At 39.2% G+C, this 26,791-nt stretch overlaps 2 protein-coding genes across 2 annotated transcripts; both read right to left on the reverse strand.

Moving 5' to 3' along the window:
* Positions 1–1,897: 1,897 nt before the first annotated feature.
* LOC145052464 (protein LONGIFOLIA 1-like) lies at positions 1,898–6,399 on the reverse strand. The gene is made up of 6 exons (XM_079000292.1): positions 6,384–6,399; positions 5,365–6,295; positions 5,039–5,109; positions 3,295–4,932; positions 3,061–3,193; positions 1,898–2,966 (listed from the first exon to the last, which is right to left on the reverse strand). Exons 2-6 carry the CDS (start codon positions 5,516–5,518, stop codon positions 2,143–2,145), a joined length of 2,820 nt encoding a protein of 939 aa, XP_078856418.1. The 5' UTR covers positions 5,519–6,295; positions 6,384–6,399; the 3' UTR covers positions 1,898–2,142.
* A 2,194-nt stretch (positions 6,400–8,593) lies between these two features.
* Positions 8,594–12,741, reverse strand: LOC145049506 (uncharacterized). Its single transcript, XM_078997901.1, has 3 exons — positions 12,632–12,741; positions 9,057–9,306; positions 8,594–8,866 (listed from the first exon to the last, which is right to left on the reverse strand). The coding sequence occupies exons 1-3, from the start codon at positions 12,739–12,741 to the stop codon at positions 8,594–8,596; spliced, it is 633 nt and encodes a 210-aa protein (XP_078854027.1).
* Between the last annotated feature and the right edge of the window lie 14,050 nt (positions 12,742–26,791).

Below are 26,791 nucleotides of genomic sequence, written 5' to 3' on the forward strand. Positions count from 1 at the left end.
AACCCATGGCCCTTCATACACAAAAGCCAAAATTTGGTCATGTTCTTCATCAAACTTTCATCCAAAGTGAAAACAACAGATTCCTCCTCCTTGCCCCTCCGTCTTTGTTTCCACCTCTAGAGTGCCCTTCATGGCAGTTATAATTACTCATTTAAGTATCTAATTGAAGTAAAACACAGCAGAAGATTTAGGTTAGTAATCAAGAGGAACAAAGATGAAGAACTTTGGTTGGCTGAACGGAGGAATTGATTTCTAGGGTTTATGGTTTAAAACAACTCAAAGGAGAGGGAGGGAGAGCAAGAGAGAGATTCATAAATTGAAACTTTTGACCATGAAGAAACAACTGATGCGATTCAACCAAAGCAAGAAAAAAGAGAATAAGAGAACGTTCCGATTTAAACATTACAATGTTTAAGAACTGAAAAAAAAAAATGAAATAAAAATCATAAATTGATTTAGGGCATCGACGGGGAAAAGGGAGATAGTGGATAAACGTGCATACAAACATGTGTAGGCGCTTAGCAGAGTGTAGAAAAATGGTCGGCTTTCAAGTCCCAACCTCTTATCCATTGAAGACGTTGCCTTGCTCAATCCGTTCATGGAATTTTTAGTTGGGACCATTCCACCGTCCGTCGCCTCATCCCGTGACCCAATACAAGAGTGAGAGGGAAAAGAGGGAAACGATGGTCGGAAACAGGAGTCTATGAGCGAAGCATTGGTGTGAACACGGATGATAAGAATAAGCGGTGATGATGATCTGATGAATCGACGTTGATGTCAAGGCGTCGTTCAGAGGTACTTGACGTGGCGTTCATTAAAATGCGTAAACTGGATTTTGGCGGAAGGAGAATAAAAGGGCTTTTATATATAGTAATGATATATATATATATATATATATATATATATATATATATATATATATATATATATATCATGTTAGGTTTCAAATTTAGAATTTACATAGTATTGACCTTAGAAGATTCTATTAGAAGTAGGAAAGCCTTCAACAAGAGAAGGAGACCCAAGTACAGCCAGCCTACCTTACTTATCGAGAAGGGGGTATTCTATTAGATTAGTAAAGGAAAGCACCATTCTTAGTTATTAGTCATTCGCTCGCTTAAAGAAGACAGCCTCCCAATAATAGTTCAGTCGTTAGGCCGAGAAGAAAGACGGACTCCCATTTGCTATCTCCTTGCCTCAAGGATCTTCTCTTCGGTGAATCCAATCCCTTAATTCTTTGATCCCAATTCAATTGTTGTTAAATTTAGAATTTACATAGTATTTGGTTTTTATGGAGGCCATGTATGTAAATAACTGATATGTATTATAAATGTAATAAAGTATATTATCGGATATATTTAAACGATATTGCCATCATTGGGTTTTAAATGTTTTTAAATAATATTTTTATTTTATCTTTTTTACATGTTATGGATAAATAGTAACTCGTATCAATTCATTTATGAGTAATAACCATATTGATAATTTGTAACAATAAATTATGATTAAAATTTTATAAAATTTTTAACATATTAGTCATTAGAATAAAAAAGGCTTTATTCTTTTATAAAGTATTAATTGAAAGAAGACATAAAATGTTATATACATCCAAATCTTGTATAGTTATGAACTTTGGTGGATCCTTACCTATTGGGTTGGGCTTTGCTTGGTGATTCAAGATGTGCCTATTGAATCCGACAAGAAATATCCGTCAAGAAAATAGCTACTTACAAGTATACAACCAGAATAGCACAAGCCCACAAGTAAAATGTCACAAGCCCATAAGTAATATACAGTCAAATAGTCAATCACATCTACAGATAACCTCATTACGCACATGAATTAACCAATCGTTTACTTGTTGTGACACAGTATTAAAAAAAAAAACCCATCAACCTACGAAATCATGTAGATAAAATGTTATTTGCCTTCAAATTGATACAAGGGTGTCATACACTCCTACCCCTTTTCACGTACGCAGAGCATAGATTCTTACACTTTTACATACAAAAAATATAAAAACCAAGTAGAATTATATATAATCAAGAAAGTATCTTAAAAACAAAACCCAAAAAGAAACCGAAATTTCAACAACAGGGTATACAATATTTTTAAATAAAAAAAAAATTAAAAAAAAAACCACTACTTTGAAAACAACTGTCTGCAACGTCTTCCAGGCTTTATTCTTCTACCATCAGCAGCCTCCCCCAAAACAACTTCATTAACCAAATCCTTAAAAATCAATCTTTCAACTTCCAAAGCAATAACAGGCAATTCACCATCATAATCCGTCCAACTTTCTGCCTTATTCAACACCTCCTCCCACATAATACTCTTAAAACCATCATCATCTTCCTCCTCCAAACTCACATCTTCTCTCTTCTTTCTCACCTGCAACTCTTCTATCTCCAAACACAAATCCCTCAAAAGTTTCTGAGCATTCAATGTCTTCTTCACAATCTTAAAAGAAGCACAAGGCACCAACAACCCGAATTTCCCTGTAAGAACCTCATTCACAGTGTCAAAGATAAGCTTCCTATGGAGTTTTTCCTTTTTGAGAAGCTTTTCAGGGGTACAATTGTCTTTTGGTAGATTGCTGAATTTGGTTTGTTCCAATACTAGAAATAACTCAGGGTTAATAGGGTGTCCAGAAGAGTGAAACTGGAAAGTTTTGAGGTCTCTTAAAAGAAGCCCAGAAGCTAACAAGATCTCTGAGATGTATCTGTCATCAGGCTTTGTGTTTTCACATAAAGATGCAATGTAATCTGTGTGTGCTTCATCATGACTTGAATTCAGCCTTGTGAGTTTTTGAACCAAGTGTTCGATGTTTTGTAGCTTTTTTCGGTTTATTTCGGATGTTATACTAATACCCGAAGAACATGTTATGTCTGGAAGGGTATTATTGTCCGGTTTTTCCCATTTATTCTTGATGAACTTCTCATTAGGTGCTTCAGTAGTAGCATCATCTGTGATAGAATTTGAAGCTAGAGTTAGTTCATGAAATCATACCTGGATTAAGACAACAACAAAAAATAATGGCTTAATGGAATTAGTAATTACCTTTCAAAGTCTTGAGCATATGTTTCACAGGAGAAGGGGAATCATCCATATAAACAGCATCATCAAGAACAGAAACCGGACTTGGATATTCTGGATCATGTGATTCATCCTCCCTCTGGATCAAACTCGATTTCTAGAAATACCAAAATAAAAATGTAAAAATCAGATATTTTTCAAGTTTAATAATAATAATAATAATAATAATAATAATAATAGAAGATAACAAGAACCCACCTCTTGTATTGAGCTAGGACTCTGCATGTTATCAATTTGTTGAGAAAATTCAGGAGTGTTGACCACTTCTTGAGACATTTGACCATGGTACTGATCATCATTTTGTTGAATGTTTGAATATTTCGGCCTCCTTCTTCCACCAGGTGAAGTCGTATCCGACAGCTGTCTGGTCAACTGTTTCTTTGACTTACCGGAATCCGCCACCGGAGGTGTTGGCGGCCGAGATCGCCGCTCCAACTCAGCCCGTTTCTGTTGTAATCTCGGGCTGATAGCCCCGGAAATCTTCCCGGAATTTGTCACCGAATTTTGTTGTTTTGTTGGAGTCTTTGTATTTGTATTTGTAATTGTATGTCTTCCACCACCATTCTCTCTTCTTGTAGTTTTAGGAATACTAATGGGGAATTCTGCAACATGCATACCCGATCTTTCAACAAGCTTTCCAGGTTTCATGATCACAATGGGGGAATCATAAGGGTTTTGATGAGATCTTCCACGATCTGAAAATCTTTCATTCTGACTGGAATTGGAAACAGAATGTCGTTTCACCATAACTTGTGTTCCTTCTTTCCGGGATTCCATTGACTGATTCCCTTCTTTCCGTGATTCCATTGACTGCATTGCTTCTAGAATCTGCTTAAGAGCTCTCAGATCCTTTCCCGATTGTGTAAACTGAAGATCTTTCAATCTTTTATCAACTTCACCATAAACAGAAGAGTAAGGGCTCTGAATCTTGGTTGGTGATTTCATCACACGAGAACCCGGCCTCTGAGGACTCCGGGCCCCACCATCCCGTTGCTTCCATGGAGCCGGTTCCATCGGGAATCTTGAACTCGGTTTCATGTCAGCATTCTTCCATGATGGAGATGTTGGTTCTTTCAATGTGGTTCTTGAAAAATTTTGCATTTTTATAGGCCCAAAATAATCACTTCCTTTTAAAGACTCAACTGGGGTTGTTCTAATCGGGCCCAATCCCAATTCTTTGGTGGAACCGGAACCGGAACCGGAACCGGAACCAGAACCGGAACCGGAACCGGAACCGGAATCAGGCAAAGTATCCAATCCCATCAACTTGGCTACAACACTAGGAGTTGGGTTTCTTGAAACTGTATTGAGACTACGTGTTGAACTCTCTCTACTATCTAAAGAAAGTCTTGGAAGATCTTCCACTTGCTTTGAATTTGAATTCATGGTTTTTGATTGAAACAATAAACGATTTGTTTCCCTTCCATCATAAGAAAACCGGGGGCAATCTTTGGGTACTGGATGATAACTCGACCCATCTCTAAATTGATAAGATTTTGATCTTGAAAGTTCTCGAGGTTCATTGTAATACCAATTTGGTTCTTGAAATTCTCGATGGTTATGTTCAGGTGTTTGTGATCTGTACATGGAGTCTTTGACCACGTCCCGAAGGTCAACACTCTGACGGGACCCACACGATTGGGGCCTTGGGGTGTCTCTTGAAGGGGTTTCTGGGAACACGATCTGATCTGGTTCTGGATGTGTTGTTGTAGTACGATTGATGTTGCAGTCTATAGAGGAGAAAGAAGATGATCTAGACATTGATGAGAAAGAGTCTCGTGATGATTCTGTTGATACCCTGTGTTTGTCTTGTACAATCTTGTTTGAATGTTTTTCCTGAAGTAACAAGTGTGATTATTCATTATTGGACTTTAGTTTATACAAAGATGTAGAAATTATTAACAAATTTTAATGGAAAAATAAAGAAAAGACGATAATATACCGAAATGTATTGTCTCTGGTATGAGTTACTTGACTCGCTTTCAGTGGTTCCATTGTCGAACTGCGGGGAACCTGCATAAAGTATGGTGTTTGAGAGACATGATATGATAGATAAACACTTTGGAGATCTCGACATGAAAACGATAACGAAGATACAAAGTTTCATGATTGATGCTATAGATTTTGAAGAAATCGATTCATTTGTTTTTGAAGAAAATCAATTGAGATCGATAAAATTTCTTAGCTTTTAATCTTTAACATGACTATCGCTAGCATGTTGTTCGATTATAAACGTAATAAGAAGAATTTATAAAAGAGGAGGATTACCAGGAGGGAATCTCTTAGGGCTGTGGCCGGGAAAGCGTCTTCCGGGAACAATATGGTGGCGATCAAAGATGTGAAAGACACCGGTCATACATCCTATTTGCTTTTGCAGATCTGGGTTGTCATCTGCTAGTGAATGCAAAAGCTTTGCAGCCATTTTTATGCTTTACTTGAGCTTCTCAGCAAGATGATCTAACGAATAATCTCAATGTTTATGAGCTTTGCAGCATACGAAGAAACTTCAAGCACCGATCAATTAGGGTGATGATAAGATCATCAATCACTGAAAGCCAAAAGTCAACTTTTTTCTGTGTTTCTCTCAGACAAAACCACAAACAGTTGGAAGGCAACAAAAGAAATCCAAACCCTAATTCTAATTTTTCTCGCTCTCTATCTGATAGATTTACAACTGATTTATTACCCTTTATTCCCGCAATCTCGAAACAAATCTCATAAATCAGAAATCAGGATAAGGTTCCATAAAATGTGGCCTAAAGAACCTTACAGCCCAGCTAAACAGACTTCAGATCCAATAACTTTCCACCATTGCCCACCAAAGAACAACAAAGTTTTGCTAATGCGAACAAAAGCACAGTACCCAAAGAGCTTCGTCTTTTGGGGGTTTCTTAAGAAACTCCTGCTCCGTAATCTTGTTTATGAATGTTGAAAAATCAAATAGTTTTACAGCACAAAAGAACAAAGTTTCCAGATAAGTGTTGTTGATTTCTTAAGGATTCGACAGAGATATGTGAATGTAGATGGTAAAAGTGTGGTGGGTTAGTTATAGTATTGAAAGGAGGTTTCATGGAGGATGTACGGAGTAATAAATAAACAAGGGTTAATACAACAACAATCCAACGTATTAGCAAATGTCTTTGTTCACACTTCCATGTGGGCAGTAGGGATGATTGTTTTGATGTGGGTCTCGGTTTGTCTGCATGAACATGTGAAGTGTCAGAGAGAGAGAGAGAGAGAGAGAGAGAGAGAGAGAGAGAGAGAGAGAGAGAGAGAGAGAGAGAGACCTTCAACCTGCAAGAAGTCAAAAGACTTTGCTATCATTCCATTGGGGTAAACAAAGCGATGCCTCACAAATTCTCAATATTATAAAGAAATTCTTCCGAGTAATTTTATTTGGAATAAAATAATTACACAATTTTTTTAACCGGCAAATATTATTATAATAAAATTGGAAAAACAAAGACCGCCTAGCATGATACTAGGCAGAACAAGAAGAGGAAACAGGAGAAGGATTACAAAACATTGTTTATACTTTTACAAACATTGTAATGGACATATAGTCCAATCTATCCATCTATAATGACATTTATTTCTCCTATTTATCAGCCACGAGTATACTGAGGTCTTCACCTTGTCCAATACCAACATAGGATTGGAGTGAATGTTTTTGAACACCCAATCACATCGTGATTTCCATAACAACCACATTGTACCATAGCAAACACTAATGAGGTTGTTTCTCCTTTTTGGGCATCGTCCCCAGTTCTTTGCAAAGCTAATAAGGTCGTTAATGTTGTCAAATTGTGGGTCAGGAATATCACACCACTTAAAGATCAATTCCCACACTATCAGCGCCAAGGGGCACCGAATCATAAGATGTCCAATATCTTCATCCTGTTGTAAGCATTGTGGGCATAATATATTTGGAATTTGAATTCCTCTTCTCCTCAATGCAACATTGGTCAGAATACGCCACAAATTTGCTCTCCAAATAAAAGTTATGACCTTTATTGGTACATCATGTATCCATGGTATGATTACTTCAGAATTCGCCGGTTCTAGCTGGTCAATTTTGGCTCTTAAGGTGTTCATATGGTAAACACCATCACTAGATAAGTTGCATTTCCATTTATTTGCTTCCCTAGTTGGTTGAAACCCACCAATTGTAGAGAGCAACATTTGGAGACTGTGCATCTGATCAGCCGATATAGGAGGAGTTCTCCAATCCCATGTTTAGCTTACCAATTGTATTCTCTCATTAACTTTACAAGATTTATGTCTCTCCAATTGATAAAGATCTGGAAATTTATTTTTAAGGGGCTCACTGCCACACCATGTATCCATCGAAAACAGAGTATCATCTCCATTGTTCACTTGTTTTTCCATAATATCCTGGAAGTTTATTCCAAACTTTTGTAATTCATTCTTTGCTCCAACCATATTGTTCCACACTCCGAGGATCGATTTCTTAGATAATCGATCTTCAGTCTTGTTTTTAAGATTGTGGATGCCCATAATAACTTGTCTCTATAGTGCCAATTTATCTGTTTTTATTCCCCACCACCATTTAACTATCATTGATAGGTTAAAGGCTCGAAGTGAGACCAAACCCAAACCGCCTTTATCCTTTGGTGCCACGATTTTCTCCCAAGCAACCCAGCTAATTTTATGCTTATTATCACTGCCACCCCAGATAAATTGTCTTCTAATTTTCTCCAAGACTTCAATGACTCTAGATGGTGCAACAAATAAAGAAAAGAAATAAGATGGTAAACTTCCAAGTACCGCCTTAGCGAGGGATAGTCTACCACCAAAAGAGAGGGTCTTTGCTTTCCATGGAGAGAGTTTCACATAGAATCGCTCTATTATGGGCTTCCAGTGTCTCTTTAATTTCATGTTTGCTCCCACCGGGACTCCTAGATATGTGAATGGCAATGAGGCGGGTTCGCACCCTAGTGGGGATGCCCACCGAGTAACTCCCTACATATCAACTCTGATGCCAAAAACCCTTGACTTATTGAAGTTGACTTTCAATCCTGATGAAACATGAAAACATCTTAATACCCTTGCTAGGTTCTTTATGTTATCTTCACTCCATTCTCCAATGAATAGGGCATCATCAGCATAGAATAAATGTGAGATAACGGTCCCCGAGTGTGGTATTTTAACTCCTTTGAATATACTTTTATCACCTGCGGCCTTCATGGCAATGTTGAGACCTTCCATTGCTAGTATGAATAGGAAAGGTGATAGCGGATCACCCTGCCTCACACCCTTTTGCATTTTAAACTCTTTTGTTGGAGAGCCATTTACAAGCACCGATAGTCTTGTTGATTGAAGGTATCCTCTAATCCACATGTGCCACTTATCTCCATATGCTAGCTGTAGAAGTACTGATTCAAGATATTCCCAGTTTACCTAGTCAAAGGCTTTGTCGGAATCTACCTTGAACAATAGGATTTGTTTCTTCACTTTGTTTGCCCAAGAGCATAATTCATTGACTATGAGTGGGTCCGTCAAGAATGTTACGTCCTTCCACATACGCCGATTGGACTTCTCCTATATTCATGCTAATCACCCCTTTGAGCCTGTTAGCAAGAATCTTTGAGATTATTTTGTATAGACAACCAATTAGACTGATTGGTCTATAATCACCAAGATGTAGTGGGTCTTTGATATTTGGCACTAGGGTAATGAACGAGGAATTACACCCTCTTTCGAATTTGCCATGTCTCTCGAAATGTCTCATAAACTTTAAGATATCTTCCTGCAGTACATCCCAGTATTTATTAACGAAATTAAAAGTAAAGCTATCTGGTCCTGGTGCCTTATCACTTCCACATGCCCAGATTACACATTTGACTTCTTCCGGTGTAAAAGGCGCCTCAATTCTAGAGCTAGAGATGGAGTCAAGTCTTCTAAAGTTGCTGCTAATGATTTTTGGCCGGGATGGCCACCTTTCCTAGAACTTCTTCTGGTAGAATTCGAACACCTCCTTTTTTAATTGATGATGCATTGGTATTCCAGGATCCATCAATAAGCAGACCATGTATACGATTCTTGCCCTTCTTATTATTGGCATAACCATGAAAGAAACGGGTGTTCTCATCTTCATCTATAATCCACTTTATTCTAGCCTTTTGTTTTAGATCAATCATCATCATCTTTTCTAATTCAGTGATACGTTGAAGTCCAACTCTCCTTTCACTAATTTCATCATTCGACAGTGTTCAATGTTTAGCCCCTACATCCAATTCGTGGGCCCTGTGCTTGAGCTTCTTAACTCCTCAACCTCACGTGGGTGGTCTTTTGCTCTCCATGCTTTGATTTCATTTTTCAAGAATCAAAGCTTGGCAGCCAGATAAGCATCAAGGGTCCCGTATCCCTTAAATTTTTTCCGTGAGTCTCGAATAATTTGCTCAAAGCCATCTTTGTTCATCCAAGAGTTAAAAAATCGGAAAGGAGCTTTTCCAAAGTCATCAATGGCTGTTTGTAGGGTAATAAGGCAGTGGTCTAAGGTTTCTCTTAGTAAAGCAGTAACCGAAGCTGAAGGGAGTTGATTCAAGAAGGATTCAAGGATCAGAGGACAGGACATTTGCAGAGGCCTTGGGTTACAATCGCTAGAGTAAGAAAGATATTCCAACTAATTACACATAACCCATCATATTTATTTTTACTGTTTATTTTATTTCTTTTATTTTTATTAAATTCAATCTTATTTTGGAAAAAAAAATCATCGCCATCAGTTTAGTAATTAGTATGTCACGATGAAAAAAAAAGTTTTTTTTTTGTTTTTTTTAAGTCATTCAAATTAATATTTCTTTATTAACTTGATAATAATAAGAAATGTTTTATATTTTTTTTTGTATGTGTTAAAGAGTGTATTTTCTTTCTTAGAAAAAACAAGACTATCAAGATCATGATCGTAAGATCGAATCTGAATCTTAAGATCTTAATAAGATGAATTCATATTCAAATTTACGTGAAAGATATTGGGTGTGCAATATACATTATAGTTTGATGTTGATTAAGACGTCTATATGGAGTTAACTTTAACTTTTCAAACATGAATCATAACTTTTGTTGTTTCAAACCCTAAAAATTAGGAAGAAAACATCTTAATTTCAAAAAGAAACAATATAATATCATCATAAAAGGAATATCATGAGTGTGACCTGCCTAATTTGAAATGAATCGATGAAATTATATGAGGCTTCTAGAAACTTGTAATTCTCGATTTCAAGTTAAATATACGAACTGTTGAAGCTCGACTATATAATAAAACTCGAGATGTGGAATCGGATCGTATTAAGATCTTAAGATTATAGTTGGGATCTTCATAACTCACTATAAATCTTGCTTCAGATAGATTCTATTGAGATCGGGATCGTTTTTGGCTTATAAGATCTTAAGATCAAGATTGAGATCTTAACAACCATAAGAAAAAATATTAAAGTGTTTTCATTCTTTTCTATATTTTTTCATTTTTTCATTTCTTAAAAAAGTCAAATGTTTATTTCTAAGTTATGTTTATTGTATCGTCTCAAAATTTTCATATTAGAGTATTTTTCCAAATATTTCGAAGTGAATTTTACATTATTTTTAGGATTACATCATCAAACAAATTATTTACATTGATTATGAGTTTAAAAATTTTATTGTACGTTTTTATTTTGTTTTGAAAGACTATGTGTATGATTTTTGAATCGAACAAATTACTTTTAATATTCTTGTTATTTGCTTTTAGTGAAAGTTTAAAATAAAATAAAAACTAAAGATTGGATTTAAATCTTCTTTTATAATCTCATTAAGTTAAATTCGCACCTGACAATTATGATTTCATCTGCTATGTCTTGTTGAATTATAAAATTCACCGTCATTGTCATGTTTGAATTCAAATTATTATGGATTTTTTAAATAGATGTATTTTATATCAAATTAAGTTGTTATAATTTAAAATTATTCGGCAAATGACCAAAATGTTGGGTGACATTGAAAAAACGACCATAAAAATGAAGATTTCAGAAAATGACCACAGATTCTGTAGAGGGGGTTCTGCAGAATCATAAACACTTCTGCGGAATGTGAACACCTCTGAGGATTTTGGTTTTTTCATTTTTCTTTTTCGTTTTTTTGTTCTTTTTTTTGTTTTCGTTTATTAATATTATTTTTTTAATCACATAAAGTATTATGTGATTGTTATGTAAAAAAATTTGTTTTTATGTTTCTTTTTTCTTATTTAATTACCCGTTTATAAAAGTTGTGTGTTTAATAAAAATTATACAAATATTTTCTATGTTTTTTATAAAATTACACACACCGGTATTCTGAATAATAAACATATTTTAAGTAGGTTACAAAACATACTTTAGAAAACATAAACATACAACCTTCATAATAAATTTACTTTGAAATAAACTTCATTAACGTCTCTGTGGATCCTTTACAGCTCTCTGGAATTTTTTTATTGATTTTTTAATTTTTTTTCGTTTTTTCGTTTTTTTAGGTTCATTTTCGTTTATTAATATTAATTTTTTTTAAATACACTAATATTTTATGTGATCATTATTTTTAACTTTTTTTGTAGAATTTTTTACATAATAATCACATAAGGTATTAATGTATTTAAAAAAATTATATTAATAAACGAAAATGAACACAAAAAAAAAACAAAAACAAAAAAACGAAAAAAAAAAATTAAAAAACAAAGATTCCGCAGAGCTATAGAGGATTCACAGAGCTTTCAATGAAATTTATTTCAAAGTGTGTTTATTATGAAAGTTGTATGTTTATGTTTTTTAAAGTATGTTTTGTAACCTACTTAAAATATGTTTATTATTCAGAATACCGGTGTGAGTAATTTTATAAAAAACATTGAATATTTGTATAATTTTTATTAAGCACACAACTCTTATAAACGGATAATTAAATAAGAAAAGGGGAAAACGAAAACAAATTTTTTTTACGTAATAATCACATAAAACCTTATGTGATTAAAAAAATATTAATAAACCAAAAAATACGAAAATACAAAGAAAAAAAATGAAAAAACCAAGATCCACAGAGGTGTTCACATTCCGCAGAGGTGTTTATGGTTCCGCAGAATCCCCTCTGCGGAACCTGTGGTCATTTTCTAAAATCTTCATTTTTGTGGTCATTTTCTTCAAAATCACCCTACATTTTGATCATTTGCCGAATAAGCTCTTATAATTTTCTTAGGTATTGCTTTTATGTATAGTTGTTATTGTTAGTACTTTAGCTTTAAATTTACTTGTTTATTTGAGGGCGAGATAAATATCATGTTTGCAATTCATTTGAATTTGTTATTTTATGAGGTTGTAAAGTTAGGAAATTGCAACCTGCAATTCATGTTTGAATTTGTTATTTGATGAGGTTGTGAAGTTAGAAAATTCCTACAATTCATCTTCAACACTTATGATAAAGAGGAAAAGCTAAGAGTATATATGGATACCCTCCACATTGTTATTGCCTACGTGGAGGGCCCATAACGGCGTCTTAACACGAGGCATACCGTCCCGCTTGCTCATTTTGTTGCTTCTCATGGTACAGACAACCCAGAGCAACAACGTCTTCTTCTTCTTTCTTCCTCAACTTTCTTTTTTCTTCCTCTGCTTTCTTCATTTTAACGGCGGTATAACATAGAACATCATCCCTTAATCTCGCTGTGGAGAGAAGATAATTATATGGTTGCGTTGTGGGTGGGTATGGGTGTTTGCCCATACCCAATGCTCTAAAGGAAGGAAGTGAATGTATTGTTTTGGGGTTTGTGTCATACAAAAAAGAAGAAAAAAACCGTCAATACCAAATCATCCAGAAATTTAGGTATAGAAAAATGTCACATAATCCAAAAAAATGTGAAAATATTATAAATTTATCAAATTAAATATATATATATATATATATATATATATATATATATATATATATATATATATATATATATATATATATATATGAGAACTAATGAACCGTTTCTAAAAAACACAAAGAGAAGGACATAATATTGCATTTAACAATTTTTCTAATTGTAATGTGTAACGCCTGGTTTTTGGTATGAACTTATCTTTTCAATTGTTTAAATTTCCTTTTTGAACTCGGCGTGTTGGAAGCCTCAACACGGCGTGTCACGATGTAACGCCCGCAGATTCGGGCTAGTCAATTTAGAAACGATAAACATCAAAAATGACATATTGATAGAGGATTATTTAGAATAAATAATCTTAACTAAGTTGTAGTATATGTCACAAGGTTTCCGTACATATAAAGAACGCTGAAATCTGCTTTATAACGAAGAAGTTATGACCTGTCGAAGTTTCACGACAAAACCGACACGACACTGGGAATCATAAAAAGTGAGTTTATGATAGATTACTTTTTAGCCTTATAGTTCTAAATCAAAGTTGTAGAGTACGTCTCCACCTTCGCATGGATATAAAGAACGTTAAAAACGGAGCTCGTATGCAAAATTTATGGCATTCCGAAGATGTAGCTATCTGAGAGCATGACACACAGAAACCCTAAAATGACTGGCCTCACGACGTGAGCCTCTTTTCTCATGATGTGAGGAGTCAAAACACCACTTTTCAAGGCTAGAATGTAGATGGAAAGTCTACGGGACGGGCTCACGGCGTGAGCATCAATTCTCACGACATGAGGAGTCAAACGGGCACTATGCAAGCCTATAACGCATGTGGCGAAGCTACGAGGTGATCAGACATGGATCACGGCGTGAGCAATGAATTCTCACGACGTGAGGGGCCAAAAATCAGCTTATAAATAGCCATTTCGACCTCAGCCATTCTCACACCAAAACCTCTTTCCTCTCTCTCGTTTGTTGAAGCCGTTTCACGTCCCGAGCCCGATGATCACGAATCGTCGACCATTTATAGTTAGATTCTATCAACTCACACTACTAAAGTGAGTGCATATTATTTTCATCTTACACATAGATATGAAGTATTTTATATAAATTACGTATTATGTCTGCATATTATCTATATACTTGCTATCTATGATGGATGAACAATTTTAACATGTTTTAATTGATTTAAACTGTATATGTATTTTATATCTACAAATATGTTGGGTAAAACATGGGTAGATGAATTAGATGATGTGTGATGAAATAAAAATTGATGAGAGGTCTCAATGTTTAAGATGATCTAGTCATCTAGCAGAGTATAGACATAGTTATTTGTTATTAATACAGAAGTATGGATTAGGTATTTTTGAACTATGTGTTCATCCGATAAGTATCATGTACAAAGTTCTTCTTTTTTGACACTATTGCATGTCGGGGTACGAGAGTGTATGGGAGTACTTTATTAGTATTTCCCTATACTTTTTATTTTGAAGAGCTTTGGAGTCTTCGTTTCTTTTATGAAGTGATCAGACGAGCTTCATGTGTCAGCGTTTCCTTTCACGAAGTAATTGAGGGAACTTCGTAGACTTCCTAATAAAGTGTGTTGGTAATAGACCACTACTAGGTATGTTTGGTGTTATATTTTCGGATAGGGTGAGTCTGGGGGAAAATATCTCATGATGTCAGACCACTACTAGGCAAAGTTCAATATCGGATAGGGTGAGTCTGGGGGTAAAATACCTCACGATGTCAGACCATTGCTAGACACAGTTATCTAGATAACTACCCCTGACTTAACTGTTTTGTGGTTTTTACGAACGGAGGTTCATGGTGAAACTTATTCGATTCCCCTAATTTGATGTCTTTATTGATCCTCGTTCGCTGCTAGGGAATGTCCAAAGCAATGTTGTCCGTTTGTTGTTCATATTGATCCCTTAGGCTAGATCTTATAAGATCATTGTATTTTTGAACTGAGTGTTTACCAGATGTTTTAAACTACGTGTTCACCAATTGTAATTTAAGAACCTTGGTAGCTATGGACTTAGTGCCTATTAGATAAACGTTGGTAGCTATGGATTTAGTGCTTGTTATATAAACATCGGACAGCGATGGAATTCGTGCATATTCCTTAGGTCAATCCTTAGGAACGAATAAATGAAGGATAGATGATTCTTAGGAAGATCCTTAAGAATAAAGAATAATGGGGATGGGTAATTGGGTTGATTGTTTGATAATTAAATATAATAATTATATTATTGTGGGTTGAAAACCCTATGTACTCACCAGGTTCCCCAACCTGACCCACTTGGTATATTTGTATCACAGGTGTCGATACAAAGCCACATTACACTGAGAGATTAAGTGTAACATCCAAAAATTTACAACCAATTTTTAACTTTTCAAAAACAACCCATATTCATTAAGTTATTACAAAAAGGTTTTTAGTTTATTTATTATTAGAGTATCCCAGAAACATCAACATAAAACTGAGGAGCGGTACGATCACGCCTTCGCCTTGCCACGATCTCCTGGAGTACCTGAAACAATACACTAAAACTGTAAGCCCGAAAGCTTAGTGAGTTACCCCCAACATACCAACCGCAATACCATACACATATCATATCATATCATAAACAGAACAGTCATGCATATCGAATCTACAGTGTGACTGGTCCGCCTGCACCAGACCTTCAGTCCACCCGGTCCACTCTCTCTCCGAGTCTACAGTATGACTGGTCCGCCCGCACCGGGACTTCATTCCACCTGGTCCACTCTCTGAGTCTACAGTATGACTAGTCCGCCCGCACCGGGCCTTCAGTCTGTCTGGTCCTCTCTCCGAGCCTCGACACGTCTGGTCCACCCTCTTGGGGCCTTCAGCCTATCCGGACCGCTCACTGGGCCTTCGGTCTAACCGGTCTGCCCTGGGTATGTTGGCCAACAACACAAAGAAGGACCCGCCTCAACCCAACCCCAGTCCAACAACCATGTGCACATAAACATATAATCATATAGCAATTCACAACTAGTCAACCGATCTAGCAGATCACATAACATAGCAACATCCTAACCAGGATACTGACCTAACCGGTCACTAACATAGCATCATCCTATATACCAGGATACCGACCTTAACCAGGTCTCTAACATATACCATCCTAACTACCAGGATACCGACCTTAACCAGGTCCCTAACATATACCATCCTAACTACCAGGATGCAGACATAGCAAAATAATAACATAACAAACAACTACCCGGATTCCCATCCAATAAAGGGTTGACCTTGGTGCCTTATACGCTGTTGATCTAGTGAGGATAACTCACCTGCAACTGCCGACTTGAAGAAATAAGATCACGCTGCTCCGACCACCAGCACGAACTCCACCACTGAACATTACCAATTAACCAAATCCAATAAACACCAATAATTACCAAAATACCATTGGAAGTCAAACTAGTCAACCTTGGTCCAAGTCAAGGTCCTCAGTCAAAGTCAACCTTCCTGGTTGACCCTACTCGTCGAGTCAACCCGTTGACTCGTCGAGTTCCTATGCTCAGAAACTCCCATGCCACGACTCAACTCGCTATGTCGCTCCAAGACTCGTCGAGTCCAACAAGCTCTGAGTCCCTTCCTGCTCAACTCACCGAGTCATCCCTCGACTCACCGATTCACAGCTCAACCAGAAAAGGTTAGGGTTCCATGACCAGACTCGCCGAGTTCAAGAACAGACTCGCCGAGTCCAAGGCAATCTTCAACTGACTCATCAAGTTGTTCTTCCAACTCGCCGAGTCCAAACGTGACATCTTCATTCAGACGATTTCAGGCCATTTCATTACTTCCAATACATAGATCTGGACTCCTAGGGCCAAATTCACACGTAAAGTTTCCAACTTTACGTGCATGCAAGGCTCAACAAGCTCCAACCAAGCTACAAGAAGGTTTTGGGACAAAGGCACTCTCAATCAAGCCCCATGGCTGATGCTTTAAGCTTTCATAGCTCACTATTAACCTAGATCTGAAGTTGCAACTTCAGATCTAACCTCTAAACCCGAAATGGATTCCAATCAAGCTAAAACTCCCAAAACAACAACCAAGAATGGATCTAGAAGGAGAAAACTCAAGGTAATGACTTGTTACCTCAAAAATGTGCCCAAGAAGGAGTAGATTCCGAATCTACAATGATCTCCCGATGCTAGCCTCTTGATCTTCTAACTTTCTCCTCTTAAATTCTCCTTCCAAGCTCAAACTTTAACAATGGAGGCTCACACACACTAAATAGGGTTTCTGGAACTCAAATAGGCAGTAAAGAGGCTGAGGGTGGCTATAATGTGCTTTATATAGGGCACAACTTCCGGGATTAGGGTTTTCTCCCTTCAGCACCAACTCGTTGAGTCCATCTGCCAACTCGGTGAGTTAGCCACTTAACCCGTGACAAAATCCCGCTCAGACTCGGCGAGTAAGAGGACCTACTTGTCGAGTCCCTGACTTAATTTACACTTTACTCCATGGAACTCTTGCTTCTGACTTGGGATGTTACAATTCTGCCCCACTTAAATTAGGCTTCATCCTCGAAGCCTGCTGCAGCACAAAATTCCAAAATAATAATCCCACAATGCAACTTCGGATCTCAACCGACTCAGATTCCTCCAAACACTACCATCAAACCTCATAGAATCCAACTCTTTCGCTTTAGAGTTCTGACAATTGCTCCAAACCGGCTACCGACTTTCTCCTACTGATAACAACACTTATCAACTCAGGATCACCCAGAGGATACATTCTTATTTCCGAATTTGCCTACTCATTCGCCTCGTGCGAACTAGATATCATTACAAACCACCGGTCCTGGCCCGGTACCAATCCGTCACCCCTTGCCCAAACCGGCACTTCTTCTATTGAACTGCACTGTTGGGAACTCATCCCGATTTCTTCTTGAAACGACTATTTCTTTCCATGCTAACATGATGATAAATCCTACAGCCCCTGAGCAACTCCTGTGAGCTCCCATCTACAAACATATACACATATTGAACCTGATCCAACATCCTCGGGTTGGAAAGACCCGACACACTGACGATACCTCCAGACATCCCCCGGATGAAATACCACTACATACATAACCTCTTTGTAACACCCCGAGTTCAGAAGTGAAAGTTCAGGATTCTTAGTGTAAATAAGGAAGGTCGACTAGGCGAGTCGATGGGTAGACTCGGCGAGTCGAGTCGCGGTTCTGGTCGCATGTTAAAGTGACCAACTCGGCGAGTCAGCGGTTGGACTCGGCGAGTTGGTGCTGGAATGAGAAAAACCCTAATCTTCGGGCTTGCCCCCCTATTTAAAGGACTTTATGCCCTTCACCCAGACCCCTAATCCCCCAGAGAGTTCCAGAATCCCTAGTATCCGAGAGTGTGAGATTGGAGAAGTGTTTGGAGCTTTGAGGAGTGAACTTTGTGAAGGGGACTTGTAGATCAAGAGGCTAGCATCAAGGATTTCGTGTGAATCAAGAACCCACTCCAGTTTGGGCACGTTTTGGGAGGTAACAAGCTATTATTTGAACCTTTTCTTCTAGAATCATTCATATGTGGAGGCTAGGGCTTTCCTTGGTTAAGGAATTCTATTATGGAAGCTAGATCTGAAGCTGAAACTTCAGATCTGAACCTATTTTGAGTCCTAAGCCCATAAAGTTTCCAGTTCTTGCAAGGATGAGACTCTCTTAAGGTGTAAAGCTCCATTGGAAGCTTAGTTTGGTCATTTAGAGCCCCCAGAGCCTTGCATACACGTAAAGTTTGCAACTTTACGTGATAATCATGCCCTAGAAGCTTGGATCTACAATATGGAGTTGTTGCATGGCTTAGAAAGCCACTGTATGGATTAAGAACTGAAGTGACTCGGCGAGTCATATGGGTGGACTCGGCGAGTTGTATGAATATGTGCATGAACTCGACGAGTTGGAAGAACAACTCGGCGAGTCTGTTGAAGATTGCCTTGGACTCGGCGAGTCTGTTCTTGGACTCGGCGAGTCTAGTCGAGAAGTCCTAACCTTTTTGGTTGAGCTGTGAATCGGTGAGTCGAGGGACGACTCAGTGAGTTGAGCAGGAAGGGACTCGGAGCTTGTTAGACTCGATGAGTCTTGGGGCGACTCGGCGAGTTGCGTCGTGGCATGGGAGTTTCTGAGCATAGGAACTCAATGAGTCAACAGGTTGACTTGGCGAGTAGGGTCAACTAGGAAGGTTGACTTTGACTGAGGACTTTGACTTTGACCAAGGGTTGACCAGTTGACTTCCAAGGGTATTTTGGTAATTATTGGTGTTAATTGGTTTTGGTTATTTGGTAATGATCAGTGGTGGAGTTCGTGCTGGTGGTCGGAGCAGCGTGGCCTTATTTCTTCAAGTTGGCAGTTGCAGGTGAGTTATCCTCACTATATCGACAGGGTCTAAGGCACCAAGGCCGGCTCTTTATCGGATGGGAATCCAGGTAGTTGTTTGTTATGTTATTGCTTGGCTATGTATGCATCCGGGTAGTTAGGATGGTATATATTAGAGACCTGGTTAAGGTCGGTATCCTGGTTAGGATGTTGCTATGTTATGTGATCTGCTAGATCGGTTGATTAGTTGTGAATTGCTATATGATTATATGTTTATGTGCACATGGTTGTTGGACTGGGGATGGGTTGAAGCGGGTCTTGCTTCGTGCTGTAGGCCAACATACCCAGGGCAGACCGGTTAGACCGAAGGCCTGAAGAGCGGTCCGGATAGGCTGAAGGCCCTAAGAGGGCGGACCAGACGTGCCGAGGCTCGGATAGTGGACCAGATAGACTGAAGGCCCGGTGCGGGCGGACCAGTCACATTGTAGACTTGATATGCATGGCTGTTCTGTTTATGTTATGATATGATATGATATAATATGTGTATGGTAGTGTGGTTGGTATTTTGGGGGTAACTCACTAAGCTTTCGGGATTATAATTTCAGTGTATTGTTTCAGGTACTTTAGGAGACCGTGGAAAGGAGAAGGCGTGACCGTATCGCTCCTCATCTTTATGTTATGATTTTTGGGACACTCTGATGGAAAATGATTTGAAAACATTTTGTAAACAATGCTATGTGGCTTTTAATTATGATTGAAAAAGTTTAAATTTGGTATGAATTTTATGGATGTTAAAAGCTGGCATCAGAGCCTTGGTTTGAGTGAATTGGAGGAACACTCGTGTGAATCCAGTCTCAAATCAAGGAGATTTTCAGAAATAAGTTTTAAAATGCTTTTCAAAATAAAGGATGGACGATGCAGATGGTACGATCAGCCGGAGCCTGTAAGTAAACCCCAAAATTGTGACATCCCCAAAATCTCGGCCAGAAAAGACCGATTTTCATTTATGCTTTTAAATAATTTCAGAGTAAATCCTTTTGATTTGAAAGAGTTGCGGAATTTGTTCCCAAAACAAAACATGATAAAATAATATTTATCAAAGCATTTCATCAAGAGATGTATTTTCATTATATAATCAAAACTCGGGATGTCATGTTCCGATACAGACTATAAAGCATAAACGACAACATTACAAGTCATTCAACAAATATATACATATACAGACTTGTAAACAAAACAACAAGATGATCCATCCATCTTACGCCCTTGTGCCACTTCCTGTAATACAAATAAAACTGAGTGGGTCAGGCTTGGGAGCCTGGTGAGCATATAGGGTTTTCAACCCACAATAAATAAGTTATATTTAATTTCACCAACCAATCACTATCCCGATTACCCATTCCTGTTATCCTCACTTTACGTCCCTAAAATAACATCTATCTCAAGGGACCTAATCTAGGATTTTCATCGGGACGGACATTACTGCTAAGGGGTTTCCTCAACAATAGATATCCTAAAGGCAACCATGAGGGGGATAGAGTACACCGGTGAACACATCGTTCACAACACCTACAGGTTATGAACCTGCTAGCGTTCCACTGGACTGTCTAGAAGGAGTCCGTGGTCGTTATCCATACTCCGCTGAATAACTAGATCAACAACAACAACAACATCGAGGCCTCTCACCTGTTTATTACACACCAACTATCTACCCATGTTCTACCCAACATATTAGTAGATAAAAATATATATTTTCATACGTAGTTTAAAAACCTGTATATCATTTTCATTCAATATATATTCCACATAACAGATGAGGCATACCACATAACACGTATTTCATAGAAAACAATTCAGATCTATGAGATGGAATAAAGTGAATATCCATTCACGCATACAATCACAAAATATACACATAACAAGTATATCATATAAGATACTTCATAGTTACTCGTTAGAAGAAAGTAACTACACCCTCACACATATAAACCACAATTTACTTAATACACTCAAACCGTACTTGTATTATTATCGTGTTTATGAAAGGTAGTATACACTCACTTGATCAGAAGATGATCGGACAGCACTACGACTTGCAGAAGTAGTAACCCACAGCAGATCTGGAAGATCTCCACAAAAATCGAACTTCTCGCGGGCAGAGCTTCGGCTCGGGAACCGCACTTCTCGGGATCTTCGGGATCTCGGGACTTGCCTCGGGGCTAGAGTATGATACCGGGGCTTCGGGGTATTTCTGGCACGCAAAACGATGCAAAACGGGAGAGAAAAGAGAAGAAATGAACAAAACTATCGGCTGCCTTCGGATTCCTTTTATAGGGGCTGAGCCTCGCACGTACGCGGGGCGTACTGGTCCGAGAAACGTCATCGCTTACGTATCCGAAGCCACTTGCTGCGATGTCGACACCTTCGGAGTACGCGGGGCGTACTCGAGTACGCGGCGCGTACCTCAGATCAGATTGATGACTCGCCTTCGGATAAGGCTTCCGAATTTTGATTTAAAAATAAATACAAATTAATTAATAAACTTCGGAAATTCATATCTTCTTCATACGAACTCCGTTTTCGACGTTCTTTATATCCACGGAAAGGTGAGACTACGCTCTACAACTTTCGTTTAGACTCTGTCGGCTAATTTCGACTTTATTTTTATTATTTATTTTTAATAGGCCGCGACAGAAACTTTCGTTATAAATTCATAACTTCTTCGTTTGATGTCCGTTCTCGCCTAACTTTTTATCGCTTCGATACCAACAACGAGACCTTCGATCCTCGTTTAGAATGCTTCGGCTAAAAACCGCTCGATCTCAAATCGAGTATTTCAGGCTGCATACCGCTAAGTCGAAACTTCGATAAATCATAACTTCCTCATACGAAGTCAGATTTGGGCGTTCTATATATATTCGAAAACCTCGTTTCAACTACTACAACATTAACCAAAGATATTAAGTTTATTTTACACTTAAATTTTGATGCTTATTTTTATTCTTAATTAATCAGACCACATAATTAAGCAATTAAGCACAAAACACATAATACTCAAATAATACATTCTTATTATTTCAAAATGGGTTACAAAGGTTAACCTAGACTATTACATTGCTAAAAATGGCAAGCCCGGAAACACAGGCGTTACAAAAATACCATGCCGTTATTTGATATTCTGATATGTTAGAATAACATGCTAGTGCTAGGCTAGGATCTTCAGGAAGCACATGATAGATTTGCCTGATTGCATGATGCCTATTAGCCTAGGGTTTCTTGTATGTGGAATTGACATCATAACTGTAGATGTTAGTGTATGCATCATGGTTGTGCATAATAAAGACCTTATAGCCTGAGAATGTTGATTCAGCCTTCGGGTAGGATCAAATATTCGAAAGTCTATTGGGTCCAACGTTATGTGCAGCTAGCATGCATTAGCGCTGCAGGGGATGATGGAAGTTTCATGGATGTGAGAGTCGTGATAAATGGTGAGTCTTGATGCGAGGTATTTGGTATTCCCGTAGAATGAGGGTTGAACGCATTTCCTATGTTGACGATATTGTTAGGGCTTGTGGTGATACTTGAGACAAATATGGGTAGGTGTGGAAGGTAGTATGGGCCGTACTACTGAAAGCACAAGACCCATACGCGTATCAAGGAAGTCACAACCCCTAGGGTTTTGTTGGGAGCTAGTTCTTGGGGTTATCATGAGGAATGCTTAATGTCCTGTGGTGTATTTTCTGTATGGCGATTACGAGACATCTCGGGGCAGGATCCGGTTCGGGATCGAGATTAGGAGAGGGTGATCAGGGTGGATCGGTACAGTTGGCCCTCAAGTGACCAACCTGATGGCAATGATAACAAATCCTCAAATACTGAACCGGGGCTGACTGACGGCAATCCCTCGCGTAATGCCCCTCTCTCCTACACTTACGGCACGCACCACCAGACCTACAAACTCCGGTATGACCCTTCCCACACTTCTCACAAGTGCGGCTACCCAGACCGCCCATGTAACACCCAAAAATTTACACCAAATTTAAACTTTTAATAGTAACAAAAAAGTCAAATAGTAATTGTTTTTACAAAACATTTCCAATCCGTTTACCATCAGAGTGTCCCAAAATAGATCATGAGGATGAGGAGCGGTACGGTCACGCCTTCGCCTTCCCTCGCTCTCCTGAAGTACCTGAAAAAATAAACTGAAAACTGTAAGCCCGAGGGCTTAGTGAGCTACCCACAAAATACCAATACCATACTGACTAAAGCCACAGCCAAAACGATCAATCAAACAACATACATACTGGGCCATTGGCCGGACTGATCCGCCCTACTGGGCCTACAGTCTATCTGAATCTATCCTGAGCCTTCGGCATGACTGGTACGCCGCATGGGCCTACAGTCTCGCCAGGCCGCTCAGAGGGTGTGTTGGCCTTCAGCACAAAGCAGGACCGCCTCAGCCCAACCAACAACCAACTAGCCATGTACGCATACTATCATATACTGGCATATACACATAGCAAACATATCTATCTCATTGACCATCAATCATAGAATTTCACTCGTAACTAGAGTATCGACCTAACAGGTCACTACATACCAATCCTTACGGATCATCAAAGCATAACATACTATCTATCCTTGTAACACCGAAAATTTCAAACAATTTTTCATTTAAAAATAATCGTTTAATTCTTAGAAACACTTGTTTAAAATCTCATTCATAATCGAATTACAAAACATGACTCCATTTTCACTTGTATAGAAAACCAGGATCCTCAAAACATGACTCTTTCTCTGGTGTGCACAATCAAGCCGGTGCCGTCCCGTGGTCCTGAAAGAAACCTGAAACATATACATAAAACAAAACACTGTAAGCACGAAGCTTAGTGAGTTTCCCCAAAATACCACACACAACACATATTAGCCACACGAGGCTATAACTCTGTGGGTCCGTGGACCCTGCTCTGTGAACCCTCTGGTTCTAACTCTATGAACCTTCCGGTTCTAACTCTAGGAACCCTCTGGTTCCAACTCTGAAAACATGCACAACATAAATCACATAGAAATAATGCAGTACAACACATAACATACATAGCATACAAATACTCTATCACATAACTCTGGTTACCTACTCAAGGTAAAGTATAGTGAGAAGACTCACCTGGCAAGCAGAAAGCAGATATCCCCACACTTGAATCTCGAACTCGCCGCCGCCTAACACGTAAGGCATATACTCTCATGAATATAACTCTCGAGACTAGAATCAACCCTCTCATGGCACCCTCTTAAGGGTAAAAGACTATTTTACCCCTCTCTTGGCCCAAAGGCCACATCGCTGACCAACCCCTAAAAGTCAACGGTCAACTCTTGGTCAAAGTCAAAGTCCTCAGTCAAAGTCAACCCTCCTGGTTGACCCTGCTCGCTGAGTCAACCCGTCGACTCGTCGAGTCCCCATGCTCAGAACTTCCCCAATCCGCGACTCAACTCACCAAGTCACCCCGAGACTCGCCGAGTCCCACAACTCTGAGTCCACTCGCACACAACTCACCGAGTCATCCCTTGACTCACCGATTCTCGACTCAACCAGAAAATATTGGGACTCTTTGACAAGACTCGTCGAGTCCAACAGCAGACTCGCCGAGTCTAAGGCTATCTTTAACCTACTCGCCAAGTTGTTCATACAACTCACCGAGTTCCAGGCCATCTTCATCCAACTCGCCGAGTTGTTCTTCCAACTCGTCGAGTTCCAGCTCATCATCAAGCAACTCATCGAGTCCACCCATGTGACTCACCGAGTACCACCGGTCTGAACTCATACAGAATCATTCCAGGCCATGCAATTGATCCAAAACATAGATCTAGCCTCCTACAACTCATCCATCACGTAAAGTGGCAAACTTTACGTGAATCCAAAGAGATCTATGCATTTTCACTCTAGGGTTTGGGTTTGGGACAAAATAGCTCCATCAACCACTCACAAACAGGGATTTTCATGCATTCCAACCCTTCTCCATTCCAGATCTGAGGTAGCAACCTCAGATCTAACCTCTAAACTCCAATACATCCAAGGATATGGTCTCTAACACCCCCAAAACGATGCATCTAAGAAATAGCAGCTCAAAAACGAGATATTACCTCAAAGGAACGCCCCAACTGCAATGAAACTCGAATCCAAGCAAAGCCCCTTTGCTCCAAGCCTCTTACCCTTCATGATTTCCTCAACAATTGCTTCTCCAAGCTTCCAAATGCACTTGATCCACTCACACACAAGGGTTAGGGTTTCTGGACTTGAGGATTAGTAAGGAGGCTGGGGGAATGGATGTTATGTTCTTTATATAGGGCTCAACCCCGAGAATTAGGGTTTTCTCCACTCAGCGCCTACTCGCCGAGTCCATTACTCTGACTCGCCGAGTCGGCCACTTAACACGCGACCAAGTCGCGACTCTACTCGCCGAGTCCGCACATGGACTCGCCGAGTCGCTCTTTCCCAATTTACTCTTTTAGCCCTTCAACTCTACTCTTGATATTTCGGGATGTTACAATTCTCCCGCACTTAAATTAGGCTTCGTCCTCGAAGCCTATGGCAACTCAACTCCAAAATACTCCCACGACGCGCCACCTGGCCCTAACTGGACCAGGTTCCTCAAAGCATAACCATCGAACTCAAACTCACTTCCTCTTTCCTTGCGGTGTCCTGACCACCGTCTCAAACCGGGCACCGGTTATACCCTCTGATAATCACACTCAACAATCGAGAATTACCCGAGATGCATCACTGCTCCAAATCTCAACAATCGCCCGACCCCCCCTACGAGCTAGAAATAATCACGAACCACCGGATCCCCGATCCGAATCCCACTTTATCCATCCATGCTTGACAGAAAGACCCACCCTTCAATCTCAGAGCAACTCCCACGAGTCCTCTTCTTGCAATCACACACACATGCTGCACCAACCTTCGCACCCTCGGGTTAGGAAAACCCGACACACTGACGACATCTCTAACATCCACAGGAGGAACCACCACTACGCACACAACCCTTGATCAGAATCAAGCTGGGAGTCCCAGACTCCATCCCTGCATTCATCCTGAGACTCTTGGCTCTACACCCGCGGAATCCCTTCCGCGTCCTCAGCAGACATCCCATCATGATGTCATTCCATACCACTGTCACAGACACAGTGTTCAACCACCATACTCCAAATCATCCACTCTCACTACTACTTTCACTTCCGTGAACCAACACTTCCCCCCCGGGGGTTACATACCTTTCTCCTCCCTTACCCAGGGAAATCCACTTGCCAATCTTGCCACTACTCCATGTATCGCACATGCTCTGGATCTGCTCGCAAGGGCTCTCGGGTCCATGCGCTAACTTTTCCCAGCAAATGAGGGTCCGACACCTCCTCCCATACAACAGCTCAAAGGGTGGCATACCTATGC

This window comes from Lactuca serriola, chromosome 5 (genome assembly GCF_051521515.1).
Source record: "Lactuca serriola cultivar US96UC23 chromosome 5, Lser_US96UC23_V15, whole genome shotgun sequence".
Lineage (NCBI taxonomy): Eukaryota > Viridiplantae > Streptophyta > Magnoliopsida > Asterales > Asteraceae > Lactuca > Lactuca serriola.

Coding starts and splice junctions, on each gene's coding strand:
- LOC145052464 (XM_079000292.1), bottom strand. CDS start 5,518: ATGGCTGCAAAGCTTTTGCATTCACTAGCAGATGACAACCCAGATCTG. Junction 5,110..5,364: donor CCCTAAGAGATTCCCTCCTG/GTAATCCTCCTC, acceptor TACTTTATGCAG/GTTCCCCGCAGTTCGACAAT. Junction 3,194..3,294: donor GTCCTAGCTCAATACAAGAG/GTGGGTTCTTGT, acceptor TGGTATTTCTAG/AAATCGAGTTTGATCCAGAG.
- LOC145049506 (XM_078997901.1), bottom strand. CDS start 12,741: ATGAAGAAAGCAGAGGAAGAAAAAAGAAAGTTGAGGAAGAAAGAAGAA. Junction 9,307..12,631: donor CAAAATGAGCAAGCGGGACG/GTATGCCTCGTG, acceptor TGATGAAATTAG/TGAAAGGAGAGTTGGACTTC. Junction 8,867..9,056: donor CAGAAGAAGTTCTAGGAAAG/GTGGCCATCCCG, acceptor GATGTACTGCAG/GAAGATATCTTAAAGTTTAT.